Source organism: Astyanax mexicanus, chromosome 9 (assembly GCF_023375975.1).
Source record: "Astyanax mexicanus isolate ESR-SI-001 chromosome 9, AstMex3_surface, whole genome shotgun sequence".
NCBI lineage: Eukaryota > Metazoa > Chordata > Actinopteri > Characiformes > Acestrorhamphidae > Astyanax > Astyanax mexicanus.
In genome coordinates this window covers 5,461,142-5,488,288 of record NC_064416.1, presented here as the reverse complement: position 1 = coordinate 5,488,288, position 27,147 = coordinate 5,461,142, and the positions used below count along the sequence as shown (strand labels likewise).

At 38.2% G+C, this 27,147-nt stretch overlaps 1 protein-coding gene across 3 annotated transcripts in view; it reads left to right on the top strand.

Moving 5' to 3' along the window:
* The window catches only part of LOC103036410 (F-BAR and double SH3 domains protein 2), a 153,044-nt gene that overhangs the window by 93,499 nt on the left and 32,398 nt on the right, over positions 1-27,147 (top strand). For all 3 annotated transcript variants that reach the window (XM_049483325.1, XM_049483324.1, XM_049483326.1), the window contains exons 8-10: positions 1,942-2,070; positions 22,857-22,979; positions 24,724-24,819. In XM_049483325.1, the coding sequence (XP_049339282.1) occupies positions 1,942-2,070; positions 22,857-22,979; positions 24,724-24,819 (348 nt within the window). The remainder of the gene's footprint in view (positions 1-1,941; positions 2,071-22,856; positions 22,980-24,723; positions 24,820-27,147) is intronic.

Below are 27,147 nucleotides of genomic sequence, written 5' to 3'. Positions count from 1 at the left end.
TTATTCCTAATTTTGATTTCAAGCTAACTTTCGTGGTGTTAGTCTGTATGAACCATACACCGTTTTGTAGTTAAGTTTCAGTTCTGTTACAGTTGTTGTGGAACTACTTTTTGGTGGAAGGCTCAGTCCATATTAAAGCATGTTCAAACTGAATTTCTTAAAGTTCTTTGATTTATTTTCTTTATTCATTTTGTAAAAAAAACCTGTTGTATAAAAGCAATAGAACACTCGAGGTCGTGTGTTATCACGAATAGCATCATTCGCCTTCGGCTCGACTCGCCTACGACCGAATCACAGCCGTGATGTTATTCGTGATAACACACGCACTCTCGTATTCTATTGCTTAATTATATCGTATTAATAAACATCCATCATGAATTGTAATTAACTGCAATTATTTATTTAGTAACTACAATTAATTGTTCACCAACTACTATTATTTATTCAATATCCACTGTAAATTATACTTTGAAGCCATTACCATAAATTATATATATACATAGATATCTACTATAAATTATTCAGTACCCACTATGATTTGATGAGTAACTACCATTAATTATTACTATGAATTTTCTTATAGCACTTTTAATCATTCAGTATCTACTATGAATTATTTAAAAGCTACTATTAATTATTCAGTATCTACTATGATTTATTTATTATATATTCAGTATCTACTAAAAATCATTCAGAACCTGCTATTAAGTATTTAATAGCTACTACTAATTATTTAGTACATACCATAAATCATTCAGAACCTGCTATTAATTCTTTATTAGCCACAATGTATTATTTAATAGCCACTATGAATTATTCAGTATCCAGTATAAATCATTCAGAACCTGCTATGAATTATTTAATAGCCATTACTAATTATTTAGTATCTACCATAAATTATGCAGAACCTGCTATGATTTATTCAGTAGCCACTATGAATTGTTTAGTACTACTATGAATTATTTAGTATCCAGTATAGATTATTTAGCCTTTATTTAGTCATTATTTAACTCATGATTTATTATGTAGTGTTTACTACTAATTATTCTGTATTTGCTATGAGTTTATATTAATGGTTCATTATTTAAAATTTACTATGAATTATTCAGTAGCCACTATGAATTGTTTAGTAACTATGATGAGTTATTCAGTATCCAGTATAGATTATTTAGGCTTTATTTAGTCAATATTTAACTCATAATTTATTATGTAGTGCTTACCTCTAATTATTTTCTATTTGTATGAATGAGTTTATATTAATGATGCATTATTTAACATCTACTATGAATTATTCAGTAGCCACTATGAATTGTTTAGTACTACTATAATTTATTAAGTATCCAGTATAGATTATTTAGCCTTCATTTAGTCATAATTTAACTCATGATTTATTATGTAGATTTTACTACTATTTATTCAGTATTTGCTATGAATGAGTTTATATTAATGATGCATTATTTAACGTGTACTATGAATTATTCAGTAGCCACTATGAATTGTTTAGTATCTACTATTCAGTATCCAGTATAAATTATTTAGCCTTTATTTAGTCATAATTTAACTCATGATGTATTATATTTACCACTAATTATTTTCTATTTGCAATGAATGGGTTTGTATTAATGTTTCATTATTTAACATCTACTATGAATTATTCAGTATCCACTATGAATTGTTAAGAAACTACTTTGAATTATTCTGTATCCAGTATAAGTTATTTAGCCTTTATTCAGTCATAATTTAACTCATAATTTATCATGTAGATTTTACTACTAATCATTCATTATTTGCTGTGAATGATTCTGTATTAATGATGCATTATTTAACGTATACTATGAATTATTCAGTCTGTACTCTGAGAGGGTGTAATGTTATGTGATGGTGAGATTATGGTATATGAAGGATTAAATAATTGAGTAATGTGTTTTGTGTGTGTTGTAGTTGAAAGCTAAGAGGAGTGACTGTAACTCTAAAGCTACTCACGCCCGGAACGAGTACCTGCTCACCCTCGCCGCCGCCAACGCACACCACGACCGCTACTACCAGACCGACCTGGCCAACTGCATCAAGGTGAGAGGGGGAGGGGTCCACACAGCTTCTGGCAGCTGAGTTTTAACCAGATTTTCTTCAGTTTATTGTCAGTTCACTTTTTTTTGAGCTGTATCTGTTTTGAAAGATAAAAGAAATACCAAACTTTTTTTGTACTCCCTTCCCCCCTCAAACAACAGAAAGAAAGAAGAAAAGAAGAAAATAGTACCCACAATATCCAAACTATATACATACAGGGGGTGATCTTATCTGTACAGAGATATAGTCTGTTTGTGAATATGAAATCAGGCCTAAGGGTTGTCACATATTCAACCTATTTTTTCCAGTCTGAGAGGAATTTTCTCACCATAAGATTAACAAAAGCAGTTATCTTCTCCATTTCATATATATCCATTATAATATCCATCCATGCATTTAGAGTAGGACACTCCTGTGATAGCCACTTCCTAGTAAATATCTCTTGTAAGGCTTCATGTATCCTCATCCAGTAGTCTTTAATACCAGGGCAGCCCCAAAATATATGGTAGTGGGTAGAAGAAAGAGTTTCCAATATAATATATTTTATTACTAATATTATATATTATAATATTATTAAATAATAATGTTTAATAACATTAAAGTCAGGTGTAATTATGGTCTTAGTGTCAGTGAAGTCACTTGTCTCAGGCTCTGGCTTGATTCCTGCTCTTCTAAGCTGAGGTCATCTGCAGAATTCAGTCATTAACAGCAGAAAGCACACGCTGTCCGAGTGACGCTGTATAATCCAACTCCCAGCTGTGTGTTCACACTCACACACCACCACCACCATCACACTCACACACTCACACTGACTCATACTCACACTGACGAATCAGACGCAGCCTCTGAGCTTCTGTTTGCTCTATAATGACCCGCCTCTCTTTCAGTAATAATACTGCTAATAATAACATTATCATAATAATAATGAGAAGAAGAAGAGTCAAACTTATTAGTAGTACTAGTAGTAGTACGAGTAATGGGTGTGGTGGAAGTAGAAGAGGAGTAGTAGTATATTGTTAGTTGTTGTAGTAACAGTAGAAAGTAGAAATGATAGAGTATTGTGTAGCACTAGCAGTGGCCTTTTCGTAGTAGGACTAGTAGCGGTATAGGAGTAATAGGAGTAGTAGTAACTTGTAGTACTACTAGTAGTAGTAGTGTATGGGATTAATAGGAGTAGTAGTATCTGTAGTAACTAGTAGTATTATTTGTGGTATATATTGTGGCGTGAGGAGGCGGGGGAACCGTGGGTCCGCCCCACGCCGGAACTCACAGCCATGTCTGTCCCAGCCGGTGTGCATTCAGGACTGATTAAGCAGCCGGCTGGGACAGGTATAAAAACTCAGCCTCAGCTCACTGAAGGAGAACTCTTGACTGGGGAGCTGAGGGCTGAGGCCGCACGGACCTTTAAACTTAAAAGAAAGTAATTATACTGACTCTAGAGCCCCATTGGGCTATGTTTGTTTAAGTTTGTGTTGGGTGTGGTGGAGGGCGTTTTAAAGCCGCAATAAAAGGTATGTTTTGAGTTCATTTACTCCCCGTGTCTGTGTTATCTGTGCGCTTCCTCCTTCCGGGTCACAGTGGGTACGCCCCTAACCCCAGGGGCCTACCACAGTGGTGGAGAATGCGGGCACCGCCCCTTTTGGGCGGGGTCCAGTGACCTGGTTGGAAGGGAGCCGCGGAGTGGAGCACGACACGGGGCTGTGGTGGACTCAAAGCGTGCCTTTGTTTGGCCGCCCGAAGCCACACCTCAGTTTTGTTTTGCCTTTTTTTTTTCCCCGGAAAAATAAATAAATTTATAATGCCTCGCGGGAGAAAAAAGGGGAGGCCCGCCCCCGGCTACTCACCGCCTCGCTGGTGTGACGCCGGGGAATTCCCCTTCGTCTCCATACTCCTCGAGCCAGAGCCCGCCCCCAGCTACTCTCCACCGCTCTGCAGCGGTAACGCTGAGGATTTCCCTTTCTCCTCTCTCCTGCCGGAGTGGCTCCGTCAGCGGTGGGAGGACGCCAGCGAGAGGCGGCTGCAGCAGCAGTGGGCGCCTCGCCCCGAACTCGGCTGGTGCGAGTGGTGTCCGAGCCCCAGACACCGGGAGGCCGAGTGTGCTCACACCGGCCCGGACTTCTGCTGCTGCTGCGTCGGCCCGGAGGAGGAGGACGAGTTCCGCGCCTCTCTGCCCGGGCCACAGTCCGACTCCGCCCCGCCTCTTCCGCGAAACTCTTCGGCGGCCGAGTCAGAGTCGTGGAGGGGGGAGAACGGCCCTGACAAGAGCGAGGCCGAGCCTCCCGCCGCGGGGCTACCGAGAGCCGCCGCTCATCCAGCCCCGGAGCTACCGAGAGCCGCCGCTCATCCAGCCCCGGAGCTACCGAGAGCCGCCGCTCATCCAGCCCCGGAGCTACCGAGAGCCGCCGCTCATCCAGCCCCGGAGCTACCGAGAGCCGCCGCTCATCCAGCCCCGGAGCTACCGAGAGCCGCCGCTCATCCAGCCCCGGAGCTACCGAGAGCCGCCGCTCATCCAGCCCCGGAGCTACCGAGAGCCGCCGCTCATCCACCCGTCCCGGTGCCCCGAGCAGCCGCTCCACCCGTCCCGGTGCCCCGAGCAGCCGCTCCACCCGTCCCGGTGCCCCGAGCAGCCGCTCGACCCGTCCCGGTGCCCCGAGCAGCCGCTCGACCCGTCCCGGTGCCCCGAGCAGCCGCTCGACCCGTCCCGGTGCCCCGAGCAGCCGCTCGACCCGTCCCGGTGCTGCCGAGAGCCGCCGCACCTCCCGCCGCGGGGCTGCCGAGAGCCGCCGCACCTCCCGCCGCGGGGCTGCCGAGAGCCGCCGCACCTCCCGCCGCGGGGCTGCCGAGAGCCGCCGCACCTCCCGCCGCGGGGCTGCCGAGAGCCGCCGCACCTCCCGCCGCGGGGCTGCCGAGAGCCGCCGCACCTCCCGCCGCGGGGCTGCCGAGAGCCGCCGCTGCGCGAGGCTGGGGGACTAAGGCTGGGAGGTGGGCTGCCATCTCCACGGGCCTCTCTCTGGAGGGGGGGGGCCCAAGCGAACGAACTGCATCCCCCGCTCTCCTCACCCCGCCTCTCTTCGTTCGCTCCAGTCACCAGGTCACGCCTCACCTTCGACCCTGGTGGCTGGAAGCTTAGGGGGAGGGACTGTGGCGTGAGGAGGCGGGGGAACCGTGGGTCCGCCCCACGCCGGAACTCACAGCCATGTCTGTCCCAGCCGGTGTGCATTCAGGACTGATTAAGCAGCCGGCTGGGACAGGTATAAAAACTCAGCCTCAGCTCACTGAAGGAGAACTCTTGACTGGGGAGCTGAGGGCTGAGGCCGCACGGACCTTTAAACTTAAAAGAAAGTAATTATACTGACTCTAGAGCCCCATTGGGCTATGTTTGTTTAAGTTTGTGTTGGGTGTGGTGGAGGGCGTTTTAAAGCCGCAATAAAAGGTATGTTTTGAGTTCATTTACTCCCCGTGTCTGTGTTATCTGTGCGCTTCCTCCTTCCGGGTCACAGTGGGTACGCCCCTAACCCCAGGGGCCTACCACAATATGTAATATGAGAGTAGGATATGTAGTAACTAGTAGTACTAGTAGTGGTGTAGGAGTAATATGAGAGTAGGATATGTAGTAACTAGTAGTACTAGTAGTGGTATAGGAGTAATAATAGTAGTATATGTAGTAACTAGTAGTACTAGTAGTGGTATAGGAGTAATATGAGAGTAGGATATGTAGTAACTAATAGTACTAGTAGTGGTATAGGAGTAATAATAGTAGTATATGTAGTAACTAGTAGTACTAGTAGTGGTATAGGAGTAATATGAGAGTAGGATATGTAGTAACTAGTAGTACTATTAGTGGTATGGGAGTAATAGGAATAGTACTATCTGTAGTAACTAGTTGTACTAGTAGTGGCATGGGAGTAATAGGAGTAGTAGTATCTGTAGTAACTAGTAGTACTAGTATTGGTATAGGAGTAATATGAGAGTAGGATATGTAGTAACTAGTAGTACTAGTAGTGGCATGGGAGTAATAGGAGTAGTAGTATCTGTAGTAACTAGTAGTACTAGTAGTGGTATAGGAGTAATATGAGAGTAGGATATGTAGTAACTAGTTGTACTAGTAGTGGCATGGGAGTAATAGGAGTAGTAGTATCTGTAGTAACTAGTAGTACTAGTATTGGTATAGGAGTAATATGAGAGTAGGATATGTAGTAACTAGTAGTACTAGTAGTGGTATAGGAGTAATATGAGAGTAGGATATGTAGTAACTAGTTGTACTAGTAGTGGCATGGGAGTAATAGGAGTAGTAGTATCTGTAGTAACTAGTAGTACTAGTATTGGTATAGGAGTAATATGAGAGTAGGATATGTAGTAACTAGTAGTACTAGTAGTGGTATAGGAGTAATATGAGAGTAGGATCTGTAGTAACTAGTAGTACTAGTATTGGTATAGGAGTAATATGAGAGTAGGATCTGTAGTAACTAGTAGTACTAGTAGTGGTGTAGGAGTAATATGAGAGTAGGATATGTAGTAACTAGTAGTACTAGTAGTGGTATAGGAGTAATAATAGTAGTATATGTAGTAACTAGTCGTACTAGTAGTGGTATAGGAGTAATATGAGAGTAGGATATGTAGTAACTAGTAGTACTAGTATTGGTATAGGAGTAATATGAGTGTAGGATATGTAGTAACTAGTAGTACTATTAGTGGTATAGAAGTAATATGCGTAGTAGGATCTGTAGTAACTAGTAGTACTAGTAGTGGTATAGGAGTAATATGAGAGTAGGATCTGTAGTAACTAGTAGTACTAGTATTGGTATAGGAGTAATATGAGAGTAGGATATGTAGTAACTAGTAGTACTATTAGTGGTATGGGAGTAATAGGAGTAGTACTATCTGTAGTAACTAGTAGTACTAGTATTGGTATAGGAGTAATATGAGAGTAGGATATGTAGTAACTAGTAGTACTAGTAGTGGTATAGGAGTAATATGAGAGTATGATATGTAGTAACTAGTAGTACTAGTAGTGGTGTAGGAGTAATATGAGAGTAGGATATGTAGTAACTAGTAGTACTAGTAGTGGCATGGGAGTAATAGGAGTAGTAGTATCTGTAGTAACTAGTAGTACTAGTAGTGGCATGGGAGTAATAGGAGTAGTAGTATCTGTAGTAACTAGTAGTACTAGTATTGGTATAGGAGTAATATGAGAGTAGGATATGTAGTAACTAGTAGTACTAGTAGTGGTATAGGAGTAATAATAGTAGTATATATGTAGTAACTAGTAGTACTATTAGTGGTATGGGAGTAATAGGAATAGTACTATCTGTAGTAACTAGTTGTACTAGTAGTGGCATGGGAGTAATAGGAGTAGTAGGATATGTAGTAACTAGTAGTACTAGTATTGGTATAGGAGTAATATGAGAGTAGGATATGTAGTAACTAGTAGTACTAGTAGTGGCATGGGAGTAATAGGAGTAGTAGTATCTGTAGTAACTAGTAGTACTAGTAGTGGTATAGGAGTAATATGAGAGTAGGATATGTAGTAACTAGTAGTACTAGTAGTGGTATAGGAGTAATATGAGAGTAGGATCTGTAGTAACTAGTAGTACTAGTAGTGGTATAGGAGTAATAACAGTAGTAGGATCTGTAGTAACTAGTAGTAGTGGTATGGGATTAATAGGAGTAGTAGTATCTGTGGTTACTATTAGTACTATTAGAGGTATGGGAGTAATGGGAATATTAGTATCTGTAGTAACTACTAGTATTAGTAGTGGTAAGGGAGTAATAAGAGTAGTATCTGTAGTAACAGTTGTAGTAAGGGTGCTGGTAGTTGGTAGTTAGTGGTAGCAATATGGTAGTAATAGTAATGATAGTATTGTTGTTGTAATAGTAATGGTAGTGTTGTAGTAATATTAGACGTAATAGTAGTGGTAGTATGATATTAGTAATATCAGTAGGTATAGAAATTACTGGTAATGTAGATAGTATTGTAGTTGTAATAGTAATGGTAGTGTTGTAGTAATAGTATAAGTAATAGAGGTAGTAATAGTAGTATCTACAGACAATATTAGCAGATTTGCTGGTCTGTGTGTGTGTGTGTGTGTGTGTGTGTGTGTGTGTGTGTGTGTGTGTCTGTGTGTGTGTGTCTGTGTGTGTGTGTGTCTGTGTGTCTGTGTGTTTTAAATATTTTCTCTGTGTTTGTATGAAGTGACTTTATTCATGCTCTGATATACTCAAAATATACTCTGTGTAAGTAAACACAACGATGTTGCAATTTCTGACCCAGATATCGGGGTGTGTGTGTGTGTGTTTCTGATGGAGTGGACGTGCCCCAGCTGTGGTCAGGATTGCAACATCACTCAGTTTACTCAGTTTACAGATTATTGCAGAATTCAGTTTGAGCTTTTCTTGAGTCCAGAGGACAGACAGGCGTACAAATAGACAGACAGACATATAGATATATGGACTTGTATATATAAGGATTGACAGGCAATCAGGTATATAGATAGATAAACAGATAGACATGGTATCTACAGTTGTGGTCAAAAGTTTACATACACTTGTAAAAAAACATAATGTTATGGCTGTCTTGAGTTTTCAATAAGTTCTACAACTCTTATTTTTCTGTGATAGAGTGATCGGAACACATACATGTTTGTCACAAAAAACAGTCATAAAATTGGGTTCTTTCATAAATTTATTATGGGTCTGCTGAAAATGTCACCAAATCTGCTGGGTCAAAAATATACATACAGCAACATTAGTATTTGGTTACATGTCCCTTGGCCATTTTCACGGCAACTAGGCGCTTTTGGTAGCCATCCACAAGCTCCTGGCAAGCTTCAGGTCGAATGTTTGACCACTCTTCTTGACAGAATTGGTGCAGTTCAGCTAAATGTGATGGTTTTCTTGCATGAACCCGTTTCTTTAGCACTGTCCACATGTTCTCAATGGGGTTTAAGTCAGGACTTTGGGAAGGCCATTCTAAAACCTTAATTCTAGCCTGGTTTAGCCATTCCTTTACCACTTTTGATGTGTGTTTTGGGTCATTGTCTTGTTGGAACACCCAACTGCGCCCAAGACCCAACCTTCGGGCTGATGGTTTTAAGTTTTCCTGCAGAATTTGGAGGTAATCCTCCTTCTTCATTATCCCATTTACTTTCTGCAAAGAACCAGTTCCACTGGCAGCAAAACATCCCCAGAGCATAATACTACCACCACCATGCTTGACAGTAGGCATGGTGTTCCTGGGATTAAAGGCCTCACCTTTTCTCCTCCAAACATATTGCTGGGTGTTGTGGCCAAACAGCTCAATTTTAGTTTCGTCTGACCAGAGAACTTTCCTCCAGAAGGTTTTATCTTTGTCCATGTGATCAGCAGCAAACTTCAGCCGAGTCTTAAGGTGCCTTTTCTGGAGCAAGGGCTTTCTTTCTTACTTGCGTATAATTGTCTGCACAGTTGCTCTTGGGACCTGTAGCTGCTTTGAAATGGCTCCAAGTGACTTCCCTGACTTGTTCAAGTCCATAATTCGCTTTTTCAGATCCACACTGAGTTCCTTTGACTTTCCCATTGTAGCTTTTGTAGCTGAGTCTAATCACTGGGTCAAATGAGCCCTATTTAAATGGGCTCATGAGAAGTCAACAGCTGTAGTCAATCAGAATCACTTACAAGAAGTGAAGAGGCCATGACATGAAGCTAATTTGATTGACACAACTCGCTACATCACCAAAATTGACAAATTTTGTTGCTGTATGTATATTTTTGACCCAGCAGATTTGGTGACATTTTCAGCAGACCCATAATAAATTTATGAAAGAACCAAATTTTATGACTGTTTTTTGTGACAAACATGTATGTGTTCCGATCACTCTATCACAGAAAAATAAGAGTTGTAGAACTTATTGAAAACTCAAGACAGCCATAACATTATGTTTTTTTACAAGTGTATGTAAACTTTTGACCACAACTGTAGGTATGTATGTAGGTAGACAGAAAGACAGGCAGACAAACTAGTGTAAAGTTAGAGACAGACAGACAGAAAGGCAGGCAAACAAGCATTTAGATAGACAGATAAACAGACTAACAGATAGAAAGTCATGCAGACAAACAAGTATATAGTTAGACAGACAGACAGACTGACAGACAGAAAGAAATGGAGGCAAACAAGCATATAGTTAGACAGATAAACAGACTAACCGATAGAAAGTCATGCAGACAAACAAGTATATAGTTAGACAGACAGGTAGACAGACAGACAGACTGACCGATAGATATACAGACAATTAGACAGCCAGGCAGACAAACAAGTATACAGACAGACAGACAGATAGATAGGCAAGCAACCCATTATATAGCTAGACAGACTGACAGATACACAAACAAACAGTTAGACAGACTGAAAGATAGACAGACAGGTACACAGACAAATATATGTAAACAATTAAACAGAAATACAGCCAGGCAACCAAGTATACAGAGACAGAAAGACAGACAGACAGACAGGAAAGCAACCCAGTATATAGGTAGACAGACTGACATATACACAAACAAACAGTTAAATAAATAGAATAATGACTAGAAAGATAGTCAGGCAAATGTGGATATAGACAGACAGACAGACAGACAGATAGATAATGGGACAGATAGAACAGTTAAAAAGGTAGTAAATAAATATAATAAGTTTGCTAAAAGTTTATTCCGTATTTTGAGTAAACACTGTATTACCTAAAATGAACATATGAGACCCACTAAAAAAATTAGGATGTTACTTACTTATTTATTTATGTATTTATACCAAAGCTTACTTTACAAAATCTGTAATATTCTGTTATTAATTTACAATAAATTACTATTTAAATATAATGGTACTTAACAGTGAATTACTATAATTTTACAATCCTTTATTGCATCTTTTTGCTGTTAACTTTTTATTATGTAGATAAGTACCCACACAGACAGATTATATAAGTGTTCATATTACTGTATTGCAGAATTATCAGTCTAAACTGATGAATTTTAACACCAACATCCTCATGTTGTCTAAAACATCATCTAGTCAGTAAGTAAATACAGTAACTAGAGCTGAATATGTGCACATGCCTGTATAAACTGCAGGAAGCTAAAACAGAACACACACTTTCATATTTAGTGTGTTAACAGGCTGAACACTGACCACTGTCTGACCACTGCCCTAATGCAGCTCGTCCAGCCCAGCTCTGACCACACGTTTCTGTTCTGTAAATATGAGCATGTGTTTTTATGGGTTGCCAGGTCAGCGCTGGGGTAGCCAGCATACACAGAGCTGCGGAGCATTGAGAGGAACTGACAGCAGCTCTGAGCTTTTATTCCCTTATTTAGAGACATAAACCTATAAAAAACACACACACACACACACATTCTTCTTTCTTCTTTATTTAGAGAATATTTGCTGCATATCTTCAGTATCAAAGGGAGCATATTTGTGATCGTTTTTGTGAGTCAGTGGGGGATGAAGTGAATACAATTATCAGACCACCCCCAGATCTCCAACCATATTTTTCAGATTATAAGGTGCATCGAATTATAATACACATTAAGTGACACTAGTGTTCCCTTCTAATGGTGAAGCTGTGGGAAGTGCCTAAATAAACAAAACTGTAATTCTTAAAAAACAAACATTTTCTTTCAAAGTCAAATGAGCCCTGGATGTGACTCTACACAGATTTCTCTCCTGAAAACTGTTTATTTGGGTGAGTAAAGTGCTTCATTTATTTACAGTAAGCTTAGATTTCTAATAATTTGTATAAGAAAGAGTTTTCAATGAAGTTTCTCCAGCACTAAGGCTGGGTGCAGCAGCATTAGCATTAGCGCTATCAGCTAGCGGTTTCTCCCACGTAGCTTGTTTTAACACAGTAAACACGCAGACTACCATCCAATATACTCACCTCGCCAGTAAATTTTTCTGTGTTTACTGACTGTTAAAACATGCACTGTTGTGTTTAGGGTATAAGACAAGATTGTGTGTGTGTGTGTGTGAGGTAGAGAGTGAGAAGGGCTCGCTCTGTGTGTGTGTTTTGAGTCCAAGTGCTAATTTTAGCCTGTTAGCTTGTTAGCTTGCTAGTCTGTTTTTAGTTTGGCATGGTTACGGCCAGCATATATATATATAAAAAATATATATATATGCTGTTTACATTTGTATACATTTGTATCTACATATACTATCCCTTTGTATTCATCTTCATGCTGTATTTTTTCTTTGTATCCCACCTCTCTGGGAGTAGTTAGAAAAATTGGGAGAGAAAAAAATCTGTAAAAAAAAAAAAATAATAATAAAAAAAAAGAAGTATCGCTTGATATATCGTCTATATCGATATAATTGTTCATCCCTACAATTAAGCCAAGACTGCCATAATCGAGCATGTAGTTATCAGCAAGTGTATCTCTACCTCTCCATATATAACTAAAGAGATACTGCCACAAAAAAAACAAGCAAACTGAATGTAGTTGCATTATTTTACCATTTTATTGTTTATTTTATTGTTTATTGCCATATTTCTGAGACTAACTATTGTCATATCTGTGTGAATGTAGGATGTGGGCTCTTTAACTGTTAGTCGGAGTGTCAGTGTGTGCTCTCTCTCTCTCGCGCTCTCTCTCGCTCTCTCTCTCTCGCGCTCTCTCTCTCTCTACACTTTGTGTAGAGTTTATTCCACATTCTGAGTAAGTACTGAATAACCTAAAATAATGAACATATGAGACCCAATAAAAATCTAACATTTCTCAGTATGTTAGTGTGTAAAAAATCTTATATAATAAATGACTGCCTGGCCACTGTACTATAAAATGTGACTTTATGCAGGCTGAGAACCACAATATAGATATTTTGCAGCATTATTTCCTGTATTTTTTATTCTTTTCATTTACAGTATAATTCTTCACAGTGTATTGGTAGCTATACTTTTACAGTAGTATATTAATAATAATTTTATAGTACTTCATTGGCCTAAACATTTAAAGTATGTACTTTGATGTATTTATTTAAACCAAAACTTACTCTACAAAAGCTTTAATCCTCTGTAATTAATTAACAGTAAATTACTATTTAAATATAATGTTTCTCAACAGTAAATTACTTGAATTTTGCAATCTTTTATTGGCATCTTTTTGCCGTTAACTTTTTACAGTGTAGATAATTACCCACACAGACAGAGTATTTAAGTGTTTATATTGCAGTAATGCAGTGTAAACTGATCAATTTGAACTGTCATCATGTTGTAAATAGAGTACCGTAAGTAGATCTGAGTATGTGCCCATGCCTGTGTGAATACCAGAGGTGGAAACTAATGAATTACATTTACTCATGTTACTGTAATTGAGCAGATTTTATGAGTAATTTTTAATTTTTAAAGTAGTTTTTAAAATAGGTAATTTTACATTTACTCAAGTACATTTTGACACAAGTAATTTACTTTGCTACATTGGAAAACTCCCCGTTACTGAGTAAAAAAAATGCTGGGGGAAAAAAAACAATTGTCTGAAATAAAAAATAAATTGGCACGGATGCTCGCGAGTGGAATAACGAGGCAATAACGTCCTCATGCAATACTAAATGTGCCCCGCCGGACAGAGCTGTCAGCTTTCAAAACTTCCACATCAAACCTGCGAAAGCATGTGGTGATAAGTATTTTTATCATTAAACAATCTGCTTAAATGTTAAAAAAACATTTAAATAGCAGTTAAAGCACAGCAATGGCAAGTTAAAAAATAATAATGAACTGTAAAACTATACAAATACCGTTTATAGTCACATATATTACCATAACTTTTTAATAGTAAAGAAACAAATGGATCATAGAAACCTATACAACTTGTTTTATAGGGTGGTCTGAACAAATACTGCCTGAAAGATCCAAATTATTATGTGGAATAATAGTTAATTAAAAACAATTTAATTTATGATTAGTTGTTACTTTTTTACATCAAATAATTAAAAGTAACTATGTAACTATGTAACTTTTACTCCAAGTACATTTTAAATTTAGTACTTTTTACTTTTACTCGAGTAGATTTTTAGATGGGTACTTTTACTTTTACTTGAGTAGAATTTTAGCAAAGTAAAGGTAATTTTACTTAATTACTAATTACTAATTTTTTAGTACTTTTTCCACCTCTGGTGAAAACAATAAATTATTTTCTAACAAAGAGATTATGACTACGTTTTTCGGGTCTTAAGTTATATTTTATTTTTTGAGGTCTTAAAAAGCATTAAATTTGACTTTTGAATTGGTGCAAGTACCCTGCTGTGTCCATATATAGCCAAAGAGATGCTATATACGTTAATAGTATAGAATAGTTGCATTATTTTACCATTTTGTTGTTATTTTATTGTTTATAGCAATATTTCTGGACTATCCATGATCTACAATTGTTTTTTTTATATATTTTATGATCATGACATGCCTGGATATAAGCAGAAAGTAGGATGTGGGCTCTTTAACTGTTAGTCTGAGTGTCAGCATGCTCTCTCTCTCTCTCTCTCGTCTCGTCTCAGTCAGAGCTGCTGATTGGAGCAGAAGGGTGATTAAACGGTATTAGTGAGGTGGGCAGCAGTGCTGTCAGTTCGGTGGTCTCTCGGTGGCTGAAGCTCAGCTACACCGGCTCGGCTCTGCCCCTCTTTCTGCTCTGTAACGAGCGCTTGACCCCGGGGCCGTGCCAGCGAGCCGAGCGCTCCGAGCCCGGGAACGGGGCTGGGCTGAATTATTGATAGCCGGACGGCCGGCGCTTCAGGCCCACCAGCTGCCGAATAGCAGCCCGGCTTCCTGCCCACCTTCGGCAGCTCCTATTGGCCGGTTGGCTGCTGGGATACGGTCGATATGGCTGCTCTGTCGCAAGGGAGCATCCTTTTCTCTGCCCTCTGTCTTCTTATTGCCGGTGTGTGTGCATGCATGCGTGTGTGTGTGTGTGTGGTCTAAGGGATGCTCTGTGTGTAAGTGTGTGTAAGGGTGTGTGTGTGTGAGAAGAGGAAGTGTGTGTGTGTTGTAATCGTCCTCATATTGCTTCTCTCATCACCGCTTTGTTTCCTTTTGTTCTCTTCTCGTTTCTTCTCCACACTGCTGCCCATCCCTCGTTCATATGCAGCGCTCTCTCTCTCTCTCTGTCTCTCTCTCTCTCTCTCCTCCCTGTGTGAAGGAGACTGGAGAGCATGCACACACTCGCTGCCTCCAGAGCGCCCCCTGCTGTCTGAGAGAGGAGCTCTTTCAACTGTCAAATCAAATCAAGCTTTACATGATTTTCTCCAAATTAAGCTTAATTTATACTCAGAGCCTCATTTACACTGTATCTGAACCAATACATAGAATATAGACACACCTTTTCTCATTCAGTGTATTTACTTTCTTTGTATGATTTCTTTACATTGTAAATTTAATATTGAAAACTATAATAAAGCTATACAGGAACACATGCAGAAGTGCATTACATTACATTACATTACATTACATTTCATTTGGCAGACGCTTTTGTCCAAAGCGACTTACAATAGTGAAGTACAAAAGTAATAGGAATTAAGATAACCCATTTTTAGATAGGGCTTAAAGGAGGTCGAAGGGAAATAAAGGGATAGAGAAGTGAAGGAGGGGAAGAAGGAAATGGGGTTAGAAGTAGTTAGTGTGTTAGAGGTGTTAGGAGAGTTAGGAGAGTATTAAAGTATTTTAATAATAAACCAGAATTTATCTTTGAGGACAGATCTGCACACTCTTGGTAGTTTAATCTCAGTGTCTTCATGAGCGAGAGTGTATCTTAAAAAAATAAGAATATCATTGAAAAGTTACTTTATTTCAGTAAATCAATTTATAATGTGAGACTCATTTATTATATAGATGTATTAAACACACAGAGTTTTTTCTTTTATTGTTGATGATTATGGTTTACAGCCAATGAAAACCCAAAAATCAGTGTCCCAGAAAATTAGAATATTATATAAAGACTAATTAGTACTTTTGGCAGTGTGATATCCTGCTGGAAAATGAAATCTTCATCTCCATAAACGTTGTCAGCAAAAGGAAGCATGAAGTGCTGTAAGTATATATGCAAAAAAAGAATCAAAAAGTAACAAAATGCTTAATAATTAAATAAAATAGTGGAGTATAAAACAGTACAATAAGCATTATAGTTAAGCAATAACTAAAAATACGTAATGTTTCAGTTAAGTCTGACCCAAAAAACAATTTCTTTTGGGCGATATATTGTCCCAGACATAGTAAACTGTGCTAAACAATATCATTCTCATTTTAAAGCAGTTTTATCCCACTAATATCATATGATCATACTGTAGCACAAAAGTGCATTAAGTAGGAATATACTGAAGTCATTTATTTTGGCCAAAACTAAAGCAATTAAATCTACAATTTAAAAATCCCCACTGTGGACAGTGCAGAGGGTGGTTAAACGGTTAAAAGGCAGAAATTACATCAACATTAAATGCAGGAGTCCCCACACTCATATCCCACAGCTCAGTTTTTTTTTTTTGCACATCCAGATATAGTTCAGAACCATTGAACTATTTATAAGGATATGCATGAATTCAGAAAATAAAACAATACAGCAGGCTTAAACACTGTCTGGCCAAAAAAAAGGGTCACACACTCTAATATTTGGTTGTAGCGCCCTTATCTTTGATTGCTTTGCTCATTCACTGAGTCATTGTTTCGATAAGATTCTGCAACGTCACAAGATTTATTTCAATCCAGTGTTGCTGGATTAATTTTTTACCAAGATCTTGCAGCAGCATTGATGATGGTAGAGTCTGACCACTGCACAAAGCAGCTCTTCTCCATCCAGCACATCAGCTGACCTCATTCTTTCAGCACATACTGTTGCTGAACCTAAACCTGCAGACCAACTGTAGCATCAACCAACCCCACATCATTTACTTACTTACATCCAGGTGGCGTGGCAGTGTATTATTACTATAAAAATGGCTCAAAAATATTATATTGGCTCCGAAATGATGTCAGATTTTACTTGGGGCTTTCCACCACTGGTTGTAGGTAATCTATCAGATCTACAATTCTTCCTTAAATGGTTGACTGTGGTCAGGAAGTGGCTGGAGCTGGAGAACAGCTCACAGTCTAAAAGTTCCCGGTGACTGGGCTTTCCCCTATTTATCACCATGGTATTGTCTGGATTAATGGGTGTGCCTGTGTGTGTGTTATGTCTGGGTCTGTGTTTAGCTTCTAATGTCAGTGAAATATCCAAATTTTCTCTTAAAAAATTTTCCAAAATTGCAGATTTTATTAAAAAATGTAAGAAATGAAGATAAAAGTTAACAGAAACAATAAATTAGTAATCATTTTGACTAATATGAAAAACTCTTATTCATATTTATTGAGCTACATGTACAGTAGTAGTGTGTAATACATGTGTAACACTGCAACATGTTTGTCAGTATGTAGAGAGTTGTAGAGGTTCCTAATGGAGTCCTGTGATAATCCATCAGATCAATTCATCTCCAATATTCTCACACAGTCCCTGCAGATTCAATCAATCAATCAACCTTTATTTTCACTCGGGAAGAAACATTGAGGGTGACCCTCATTTACAATGTTGCCGAGCCTTTATAACATCAAAGGGATTGAACACATTTAATGATAATTTAGAAATAACAAGAAATAAAATAGTAAAAAAAAAATAATAATAAATAAAAGTATGCATTTTAAATCAACATTTATAAAAAATATATATGTAAAACAGAAAATTGTAAAATACTATAAAAAACAAATTTGATATAAAAAGTAAAAAATGCATAAAATATAAAATAAGTAAATAGATCATAGCAAAAGTAAAGTAAAATGTTAAAAATGATAAGTAATTAAATGAATAATAGAACTAAGAGCAAGAATGAAAACACAGAACATTAAAAATAAATAAAATAAATAAAAGCAATGATAAATAAACAAAAAAATGAAAAAAAAAATATATATATATATATATATATATATATAAGATAAACTAATAAAAAAGTAATTTAAAACAGTCACAGGCTTTCTGGTGGTGATTAGAAACTAAAAGTTTAAAATGATTCAGTGATTCCAGCTCGCTGGTGCTGCTCTGTAGCTAAAAGCAGATTTTCCCAGTTCACTAAAAAATCTTGGTACCTGACAGGTGATCCAGCTACTGGAGCAAATCTGATGTGCATTATTATTAAGTAAGATCAGTGAAGAGATATAAGATGGCAAATTCCCAGAGAGTGATTTATAGATAAAAATTAGCCAATGAGATTGTGTGGTAGGGATGTTCTTAAGTGTTGATTGAGCGTCCAATAGAAATGCATCCCACTTATTTTCAATCAGGGATAGATCTGGAGATGCAGCTGTACATGGTAAAGTATCTTCAGTGTCATTAACACAAGCTCTTTCAATGGCAGTAGTATGTGGACGAGCATTCTGCTGGAATAGAGCACTGGAGTGTTATTAATGATTCTGAATTGAATCATGATTGCACAGTTTTTGCATTGGCCACTTACACGGGGTTACATTAGGAAGGGGTGAAATCCTGATACAGCATCAGCAGCGCTAAAGTTCAGTAACCTAGCTGCTGCTGATTAACTAGTTAACTTTAGGGCTTTATCATATTTGTCTTCAGAATGGGGAGCTGAAATTAGCTTTAATTAGCTTTTATTTTATTTATTTTTCCGTTTCATTCCTTAAATGATGCAGCCCCTGCCGTAAGTTGCACCATTTAAGATGGAACAGGAAAATTAACTAGTTAGCCAACTACTAGCAATCTTTTTGGTACCACTTTACAATAAGACTACCTTTATAAAGGGTTTATAAATGGTTTACAATTAGTTTATTAGTAGTTACTACATAGGTTGTAAATGCCTTGAAAATCATTAATAATCAGTTATAACACATACATAGAAAGGGCAACAACATAGATGGCAGTGGGTTCACTATTTGGCAAACAACAGATCCTTGTTACCCTTTCTACGTATGTGTTATAACTGATTATTAATTATTTTTAAGGCATTTACAACCTAATAGTAACCATTAAAATACTAATTGTAAACCCTTTATAAAGGTTGTCTTATTTTAAAGTGGTACCATCTTTTTTATGCTTGTTTTGAAGAATTCAGCCATAAAACATTAAAACTGCACATTAAAGTATGGTAATATCGTGCAAATCATCACTTTTATCAAGGAAAATACTTACATTTGTGGGTTTCTTACCAGTAATTCTCATACCCCTCAGTTTAAAGTGTGAATCTGAAAAATCTCTAATTGAAGAGCTAACAAGCCCCTATCACTTTCCCCTAACCTACCCCTCCAGCCTAACAAGAATCAGGACACCCCTACTCCTTGGCGTGCACGTGCAAAACAGGGGGGTAGGGGTAAGGGGTAGGGCAGAGGGGTGAAATGGGATCATAATTATATTAAATATGCACTTTAAAATGAAATGTATTGGAATCTGATTCTGTTAAACTGGTCAGCTGATGATTCCCAGCAGTGTTAGAAACCCCAGCCTCAGAAATGTGCAGAAAATCCAAAATACTGCTTCAGACAGACGTGATTAATCTGTGCGTGCTCAGACCTACACACTGACACACCACTGGCTGCACTCGCTGAAAAGTGTGTGTGTGTGTGTGTGTGTGTGTATGAGAGAGATCACAAAGAACATGTGTAAGCTGTTTAGATGTTTTTTGGCAATGGTCTTTATGAATCACATTTTGTGTGTGTGTGTGTGTGTGTGTGTGTGTGTCTGTGTCTGTGTGTGTGTGTGTGTGTGTACATGTGTTTGCATAACATTTGACAAAACACGGAAGCTAACGTTCTCCTGCAAATCACTGCACAATCTACTATTGGGGTGGAGACCCCGAGGACCCTATCAAAGAGAAGCATGAGACCCAACTTGACAGCCTCTTTTTCTCACACACACACACACACACACACACACTCCCCAGACAAGCTCCACATGTTCCATGTCCTACTATTCTGGAATAGGAGAGCAATTTTACAGAATTTCAAATTGAGCATATGTTATTTAACTATATGGAGGTTCGATGCAGAAGTATAAACTGATCATGAAAAAAGTGATAAACTTAAGGAAGAGGTAAGACCTAAATCAAAATGAGTCAAATATGAGAGATAACCCTCCTGTTATGTTCTGGATCAAATTGACACATTTTAAAGTTTGTAGATCTAGTAAAAATAGTTAAAAGTATTTTTTTTTTCAGTATGAAACGACTTCTGATTGCCTTAATTAATATATTCAACATATAATATGAAAATGGTTTATCTTACATATTTACAACCACCCCCTGCAAAATTTTTTCATACAGCAACATCGCAGTGTTATATTTCAATGGTATGTAAAACTATTGTGTTTTATATGTTGGTCTTTCAAAAGTAATAAAGTAATGCAACATTTAAAAAGTTTGAACATGTAATTTTTGGTGAAAAACGAGATTGAACTATTACCTGTTAGAGGTAAAAATACCACTGCACTAAATATTGATAGATTAATTAGTAATGGAGTTAGTAATTAAATATATACACTGCTTGTTAGGATTTTTTTTTTGTTTCAGACATCTTTTGGAAAATTAAACATGCAATATTAACCCAGGAACACCATTGCTTTTCCTGACAAATGAACATAACAGTATTGAACAGTAACTGAATTTTAAACACAGAGAGGATAATAAAACATACAGTAGGTGAATTTAATCAGTACTCAGGGGATGATGATCAGAAATCTGATTAAACTCTGATCTTCTCTTTTTTCTGTAATTTTTGCGTATATTAAAACACCTCAGCTCCAAAGTGAGAGGAGTGAGCTACAGTACAGTCCTCCAGGAGCAGAACCAGCTCACTCCATCCAGAGTAAATTATCTAGGAAACAGAGTGAGCAGGATTAGAGCACAAACACAGAGGTACAGTTGAAAGTTGGACAGTACAGGAGAGAGAGAGAGAGAGAGAGAGAGAAATAGAGGGAAAAGGGAGGTTTTGAGTTTTCTCTGCGTCAAGGCCATGGAATCTGAACTGGTTAACCTTTCCCAGCAGCTGCTGCTGTTTGAGCTCGGCGCTCTGATCCAAAGATTACACCACGTGAAGAACCAGCTCCAGCACCACTGCCCACTCTAGAGGAGGGCGAGGGGGGCCTAGAACTGACCCTGGACTACTTTTACTAGTGTATTCATAAAACAAATGTACCCCAACCGTAGACTAGTATGCACAATCAGCTAGGGGTGAAACGATACTCAGAAGTCATGGTTAGTAATAGGTTGATTGCTTTTTTGAGTTCTGGTCTGATTCCTGTTCTGAATTAAGGAATATAAAAACACATTCCAATACACACAAGTCCCCTTTTTACAATAATGTAATTCATTTTATTAATTTATTGATAAAAATTTAATTTAAATTAAAGTTAAATAAAGTTGTATTTCCATGCTGCACATGAAAAGGTTCTTAAACCCCCATTGTCTGCAGTAACTAAGAAAAGAAAATACTCAGAAAATCGAGACGTTTACGAAAAGCACCCGTATCTATGTCAACCTGTGAATAAGTATTCGTGGCCCCGCCCACCTTGCCTCAGGACCGCCCACAGACAAAGCTAAACCCGGGCTGCAGCAGAGCCGACATTCTCTTTTTAGCTATGGAGCCTACAGCTCTGTTTACACAGCTAGTTACCGTTAGCTGTCTTGTGTAAGTAACTAAAATAGGTTTAAATCGGATCTCCAGTGGATTCCGCAATTTTCAGAGACCTTAAATAAACACTAGGCAAGCACTGTTTGACAAGGTAGCACAACTCAGCAGAACACTGGTCAAAGTGGGCGCTGTTACCGTCAGATTTTGTTATATAGAGCAGACTCTGGAGCTTCGCCGTGATGAAACTGCGGCGCCGCTCAGACAGTTTTAAGGGTTAACTTTATCCAGCACTCAGTGCTGTATCTTTATAACTAAGGCTGTATCTCTGAAAACATTTTGTCCTTTGAGTTTTAGAGCTGTAACACTGACTGTGATGGCAAAGGCAAGTATAGTTCTCTGCTACAGGGCTGTTAGCCAATCAGAGGCGATATGTTTGCATGTATGAATATTCATGAGCAAGAGCCAAAATCCTGTCTTTCGTCAGAGACCACTAATCCAGTGAACTAAAGCAGGGCTGAATAGAAACACCTGAGCACTTTTTTTTATAGAAAATGGCTCACATGGTATTCATTCATACTAGAGACCACAACTAGACATTTTAAAATAAATGCAAAAACGATAGAATGAGACTTTTAAGGTAAACATCATATGTTTAATTCCAGGCTATCAGACATAGACAAAGACATGAACCTGGGAAACAATCCAAAGTAAAACGAATAATGGAAAAAGTGATAAAACTAAAGGAAGAAGTAGGAACTAAATCAATTGAGATGTTACCTCTCAAACATGAGGATTCAAGAATTCAAGAGGATTCTGTTATTTTACATCACATGTGGTACATGAGGTGGAAAGAAATGGTATTCCCACGGTCCAGTTTATACTCAAAGAGCAGTTTTAAAATAGATAAGATAATTACACAAAGTATAAGGAGAGATAACACACACATATATACCCACTTGATACACTACAGTAGGAGTTGGCAATACTTTGCAAAGATACAGAGGAGCAAACAGAATTCAAACACAGAAATGATAATAAAACATAGGTGAGTTGAATCAGTACTCAGGGGATGTAGATCAGGAAAACTGTTTGTGGTTTTTCAATATGAGATATGCAGCTGAATCCCTTTCTCTCTCTCTCTCCCTCTCTCTCCCTCTCTCTCTCTCTCTCTCTCTCTCTCAGGCGCTGGATGGTAATGTGTATGATCACGTGAAAGATTACTTGATGTCGTTCTGCCGGACAGAGCTGGAAGCGGTCCAGGCCGTCCACAATACGTTCCAGTTTCTTCTGGAGAAGTCCAGCCGAGTGAGTCTCTCTCTCTCTCACACACACACACACACACACACACTCACAAACTCACACACACTGATCTATCTCTTAGTCAACATTCTCTCTTTCTCTCTCTCTCTCTCTCTCTCGCTCACTCTGCCTGCATTCCCAGAAATAGCTGTACTTTGCCAGCACCTCATTAACTACTCGCCTATGAAAAAAACCCTCCCATTGCTGCCTCACACACACACACACACTCACTGCATAAATACACCGAATTACACCGGCCCCCTGCCCTGCTGTCCCAGGGGTTCTTTATGTTGCATACTGCAGCTCTCTGTATGAGAGTGTGTGTGTGTGTGTGTGTGTGTGTGTGTGTACACACTCAAGTATGACGTAAGAGTGAGACACCTCCCATCACCCCAGGGACAGCCGCAGTCACCTTGGGAGGTGTGTGTGTATGTATGTGTGTGTGTGTGTGTGTGTGCTGGCTACACACACATACACTGCAGTCTCTCTTGGCTCAGCAGCTCACATGGTCTCTGTCTCTTCCAGTACCTATCACTGTGTGTGTGTTCGTGTGTGTGTGTGTGTGTGTGTGTGTATGTGTGTGTGTATGTGTGTGTGTGTGTGTGTGTGTGTGTGTGTTATTAAATATACTACAGTATATATACTTATACCCCAGATTGCTGCAAAACTATAGACACTGGGTCTTATATTTTAGCAATGTTAGGCGAGTTGTTATATGTGCACCGTGCAGCTTGATTTAGGGCATTTCAGTGTGTCTTTGCTATCGTAATGACAGGAAAAGTACACCTTGCACAGCTTGAAACGCACAAAAGACATGTACTACTTATTTTAATTAAAGTGGCACTCTGTATTATTTTGTTTCTAAACTGAAAGCAGGAGCATTTCTGACAGGTGACTGTTGTCAGGGTTTAAATATGCCAAGAGAGCAATAAACCAGAAATTTACCTGAACACATATCTCTTCCAGACCACCACGCCCATCAGTATAGATATATTCATAAACTCTATCGCTATTTTAACAGTGCAGGCTCAAGACATGAAAAGAGAGTGGCGGGATGTAAGATAGCAATGAGCTTTGCAACGCACCTTGTGCAGGATGTAAGATAAGGCTTTGGGTCTTGGTACATGTGAACATAACAACACTTTCCCTGCTGCCTATTAAAAAAGGCTCTTAGAGGCTACTTTCAGATAGTGTACCTCTTGGTGAAAGATCGTTGACTGCTTGACATGCCTCTACAACAAAGTCGAAGACATTTTGCCCAGTTGATACGATCTATAATTTGTCAGTCAGCCAGTGTTGCCTCAAATAATGCAAAGAAAACAAGTTCATATTCATAAAGTTTTAACCCTGGTTTTTAATCACAGTTTTCATGCATCTTGGCATCATGTTTTCCTCCACCAGTCTTACACACTGCTTTTAGAGACCTTTATGCTGCTTTACTCCTGGTGCAAAAATTCAAGCACTTCAGTTTGGTTTGATGGCTTGTGATCATCCATCTTCCTCTTGATTATATTTTAGAGGTTTTCAATTTGGTAAAATCAAAGAACCTCATAATTTTTAAGTGTTAAGAGCTATATATGTGCTTATATATTATATTTTATCAATTCACACATTGTAACAGGCTGATATTATTATAATTTTAGAATTTAAAATTACTGTCAATATCATTACATTTTCACATTTGTTGGGTTTTACATTGTGTACACTTGCACACTAACACATTTATTCCATATCTCTCCATATCTTCTAGGTGGTGCAGGACTTTAATCAGCAGCTCTTCCTGCAGGAGAATCCAGTTTTCCACAAAGCACAAGACTTCCAGTTTCAGCCTTGTGACAGTGACGCGGTAAGATTTACCTGCATACGTCTAGACGAGAATTTTTTTTATGTACAACAGGTGATATATTGAGAATTTTATACATAAAACTGTATTATAATAATACAGGCTGACTTGTTCACCTGATTTATGATAATGATTATGTGGGAAATTTGCCAAATAACATGAAGATTGACACGTTTTTTTATATATATTCTTATGTTTTTTAACATTTATGCGAAAGAAAGAAAAACACAATGATTAATTGTAGATGTTTAAAGATGTTTAAACAATTAATTAACCTAATTAGTTTGAGAATACCCCAGTATTTGTTCATTTGTTTTTGACATTTAAGCTCTTCAAGTCCAGAGAATAACCCAAAATAGTATAAAATCTAGTGAATTAAGTAGTACAGAAGTTTGCATGCAGTAAGGCCAGGGTTTTTAAGGGAAAACGTAAACTAAAAACTAAAAAAACAAAATTGTATATTGTAAAACATATATATATATATATATGTGTAGATTATGAAATATGTAATATATTATGGAAAAGGATTTGGAAATGAATACAAAACAATGATAATTTCCATAAGCTTAGTCTGTATTAAAGCAGTAAATCTGGAACATATGGTGTTACTGCTGTTACTTTCTACAGCTGCATTTACACACTTACAGCACATTCACACTTTTATCATCATATTAACTAGAAAAAGATACAGAAACACAGAGAATTCTGTAACTATTAAAAGTAGAAGTTATTTTCTTTAGATTAGAAATTACAGATGAAGTCAGAGAGCGGTGAGTACTGTTTGCTACACCTTCAAATAAAGACTCTTAGAAACTGGAGAAAAAAACTGCTACAGGAAGACGTCTGGCTGACCCACATGGAAAAAGCAGCTTTAGCCTTTAGCTCAGATTAACATGATTAAGTACTGAGTCTCAGTTTCAGCAGAGAAGAGAAGAATTAGAGTTAATCTGACAGGAGAAGAACTGCAGTAATAAAGTTATTAATAAGATTATAAAATAAGCTTTGCTTTTGACCAAACTACTACCAAAAAATTGTATTTTTTTTACACTGGTAGTGAATATTATTGTTCAATATATAACTGTCCTTTTTAACAATATAAGTTAACATTAAAAGCTTATTATGGGAAACGATAGCACCACTGCTAAAGAACTGGCCTTTAACAGCTTTTAAGATATTAGTATCAATTCTGAAGAATTAGCGCAATTGTTAAACAACTGGCAACCCTACTGAAGAGCTATCAGCAGCAGCTATGGACAGGTGATGTTCACCTTTGTCTTCTGTGAAGCTTCACTCAGATTCAAAGAATGCAGATTTTACATCTTTATCACACCCCACCTTCACACACTCACACCTTCTAGCATCGTGCCACACCTCAGGAATGCACACACACACATGCACGCACACACACACTGCCGCTACAGTGGCGTCCTCACTCTCTATATTTGTCCTGTGCAGCAGACACCTCCGGATGTGTGTGAGACAGCAGCATACACTCTGTGGTGTGATGTCATCACTTCTGATTAAAGCGTCTCTCTCTTTCTCTTTCTAAGATAGAAACTGAACTCGTTCTCTCGTTTCCTCTCGTTCTTTTCTTCTGTAATAGACACACAAATCTCTCTCCCCAACACCATCTCTCTCTTTATCTCTCTTTTGTTTTTCTCTTTTTCTATTTCTCTCTCCTTTGCTCTTCCTTTGTTTGGCTTTCCTACATTATCTCTCACTTTCCCTACAGGCTTTCCTATACTCTCATTTTTTCTCATGTTTTTTCGCAGTTTCTCACAGTTTTTTATTCTTTCTCACAGTTTCTCACTCATTTCCATTGTTTCTCATTAATTCTCATTGTTTCTCACTTTCTTACTGTTCCTCATTTTTTCTTAACTGACTTTTCTCTATGTTTCTTACCGTTGTATTGTTGTATTGTTGTATTGTTTCTCATTGTTTCTCACTTTCTCCCTGTTCCTCATTCTTTCTCATTGTATCTTACTGTATCTAACTGTTCCTTACTCTTTAAAATTGTTTCTTACTATTTTTACTCTTGTATTTTCTTTCTTTTTTTCTCTCTTTTTCTGTCTCTCTTTTTCTCCTCCTTATGTGGCTTTCTAATTCTCCCACTCTTTCTCTCGCTCTCTTTTTCTCTATTCCTCTTCACTCTCACTCTTTCTCTCTCTTTCTCCGTTTATCACTTCTGCTTTGTTCTGCTGTGTTAGATGCTGTGCTGTAATTCTGGTTCTGCTGATGCTGGGTCTGGTGCTGATATCTGAGGCTGTCCCTGATTCATGTGTTTAATTACACTTTTAATTATTCAACTGTGACTCAAATTATCGACTGTGT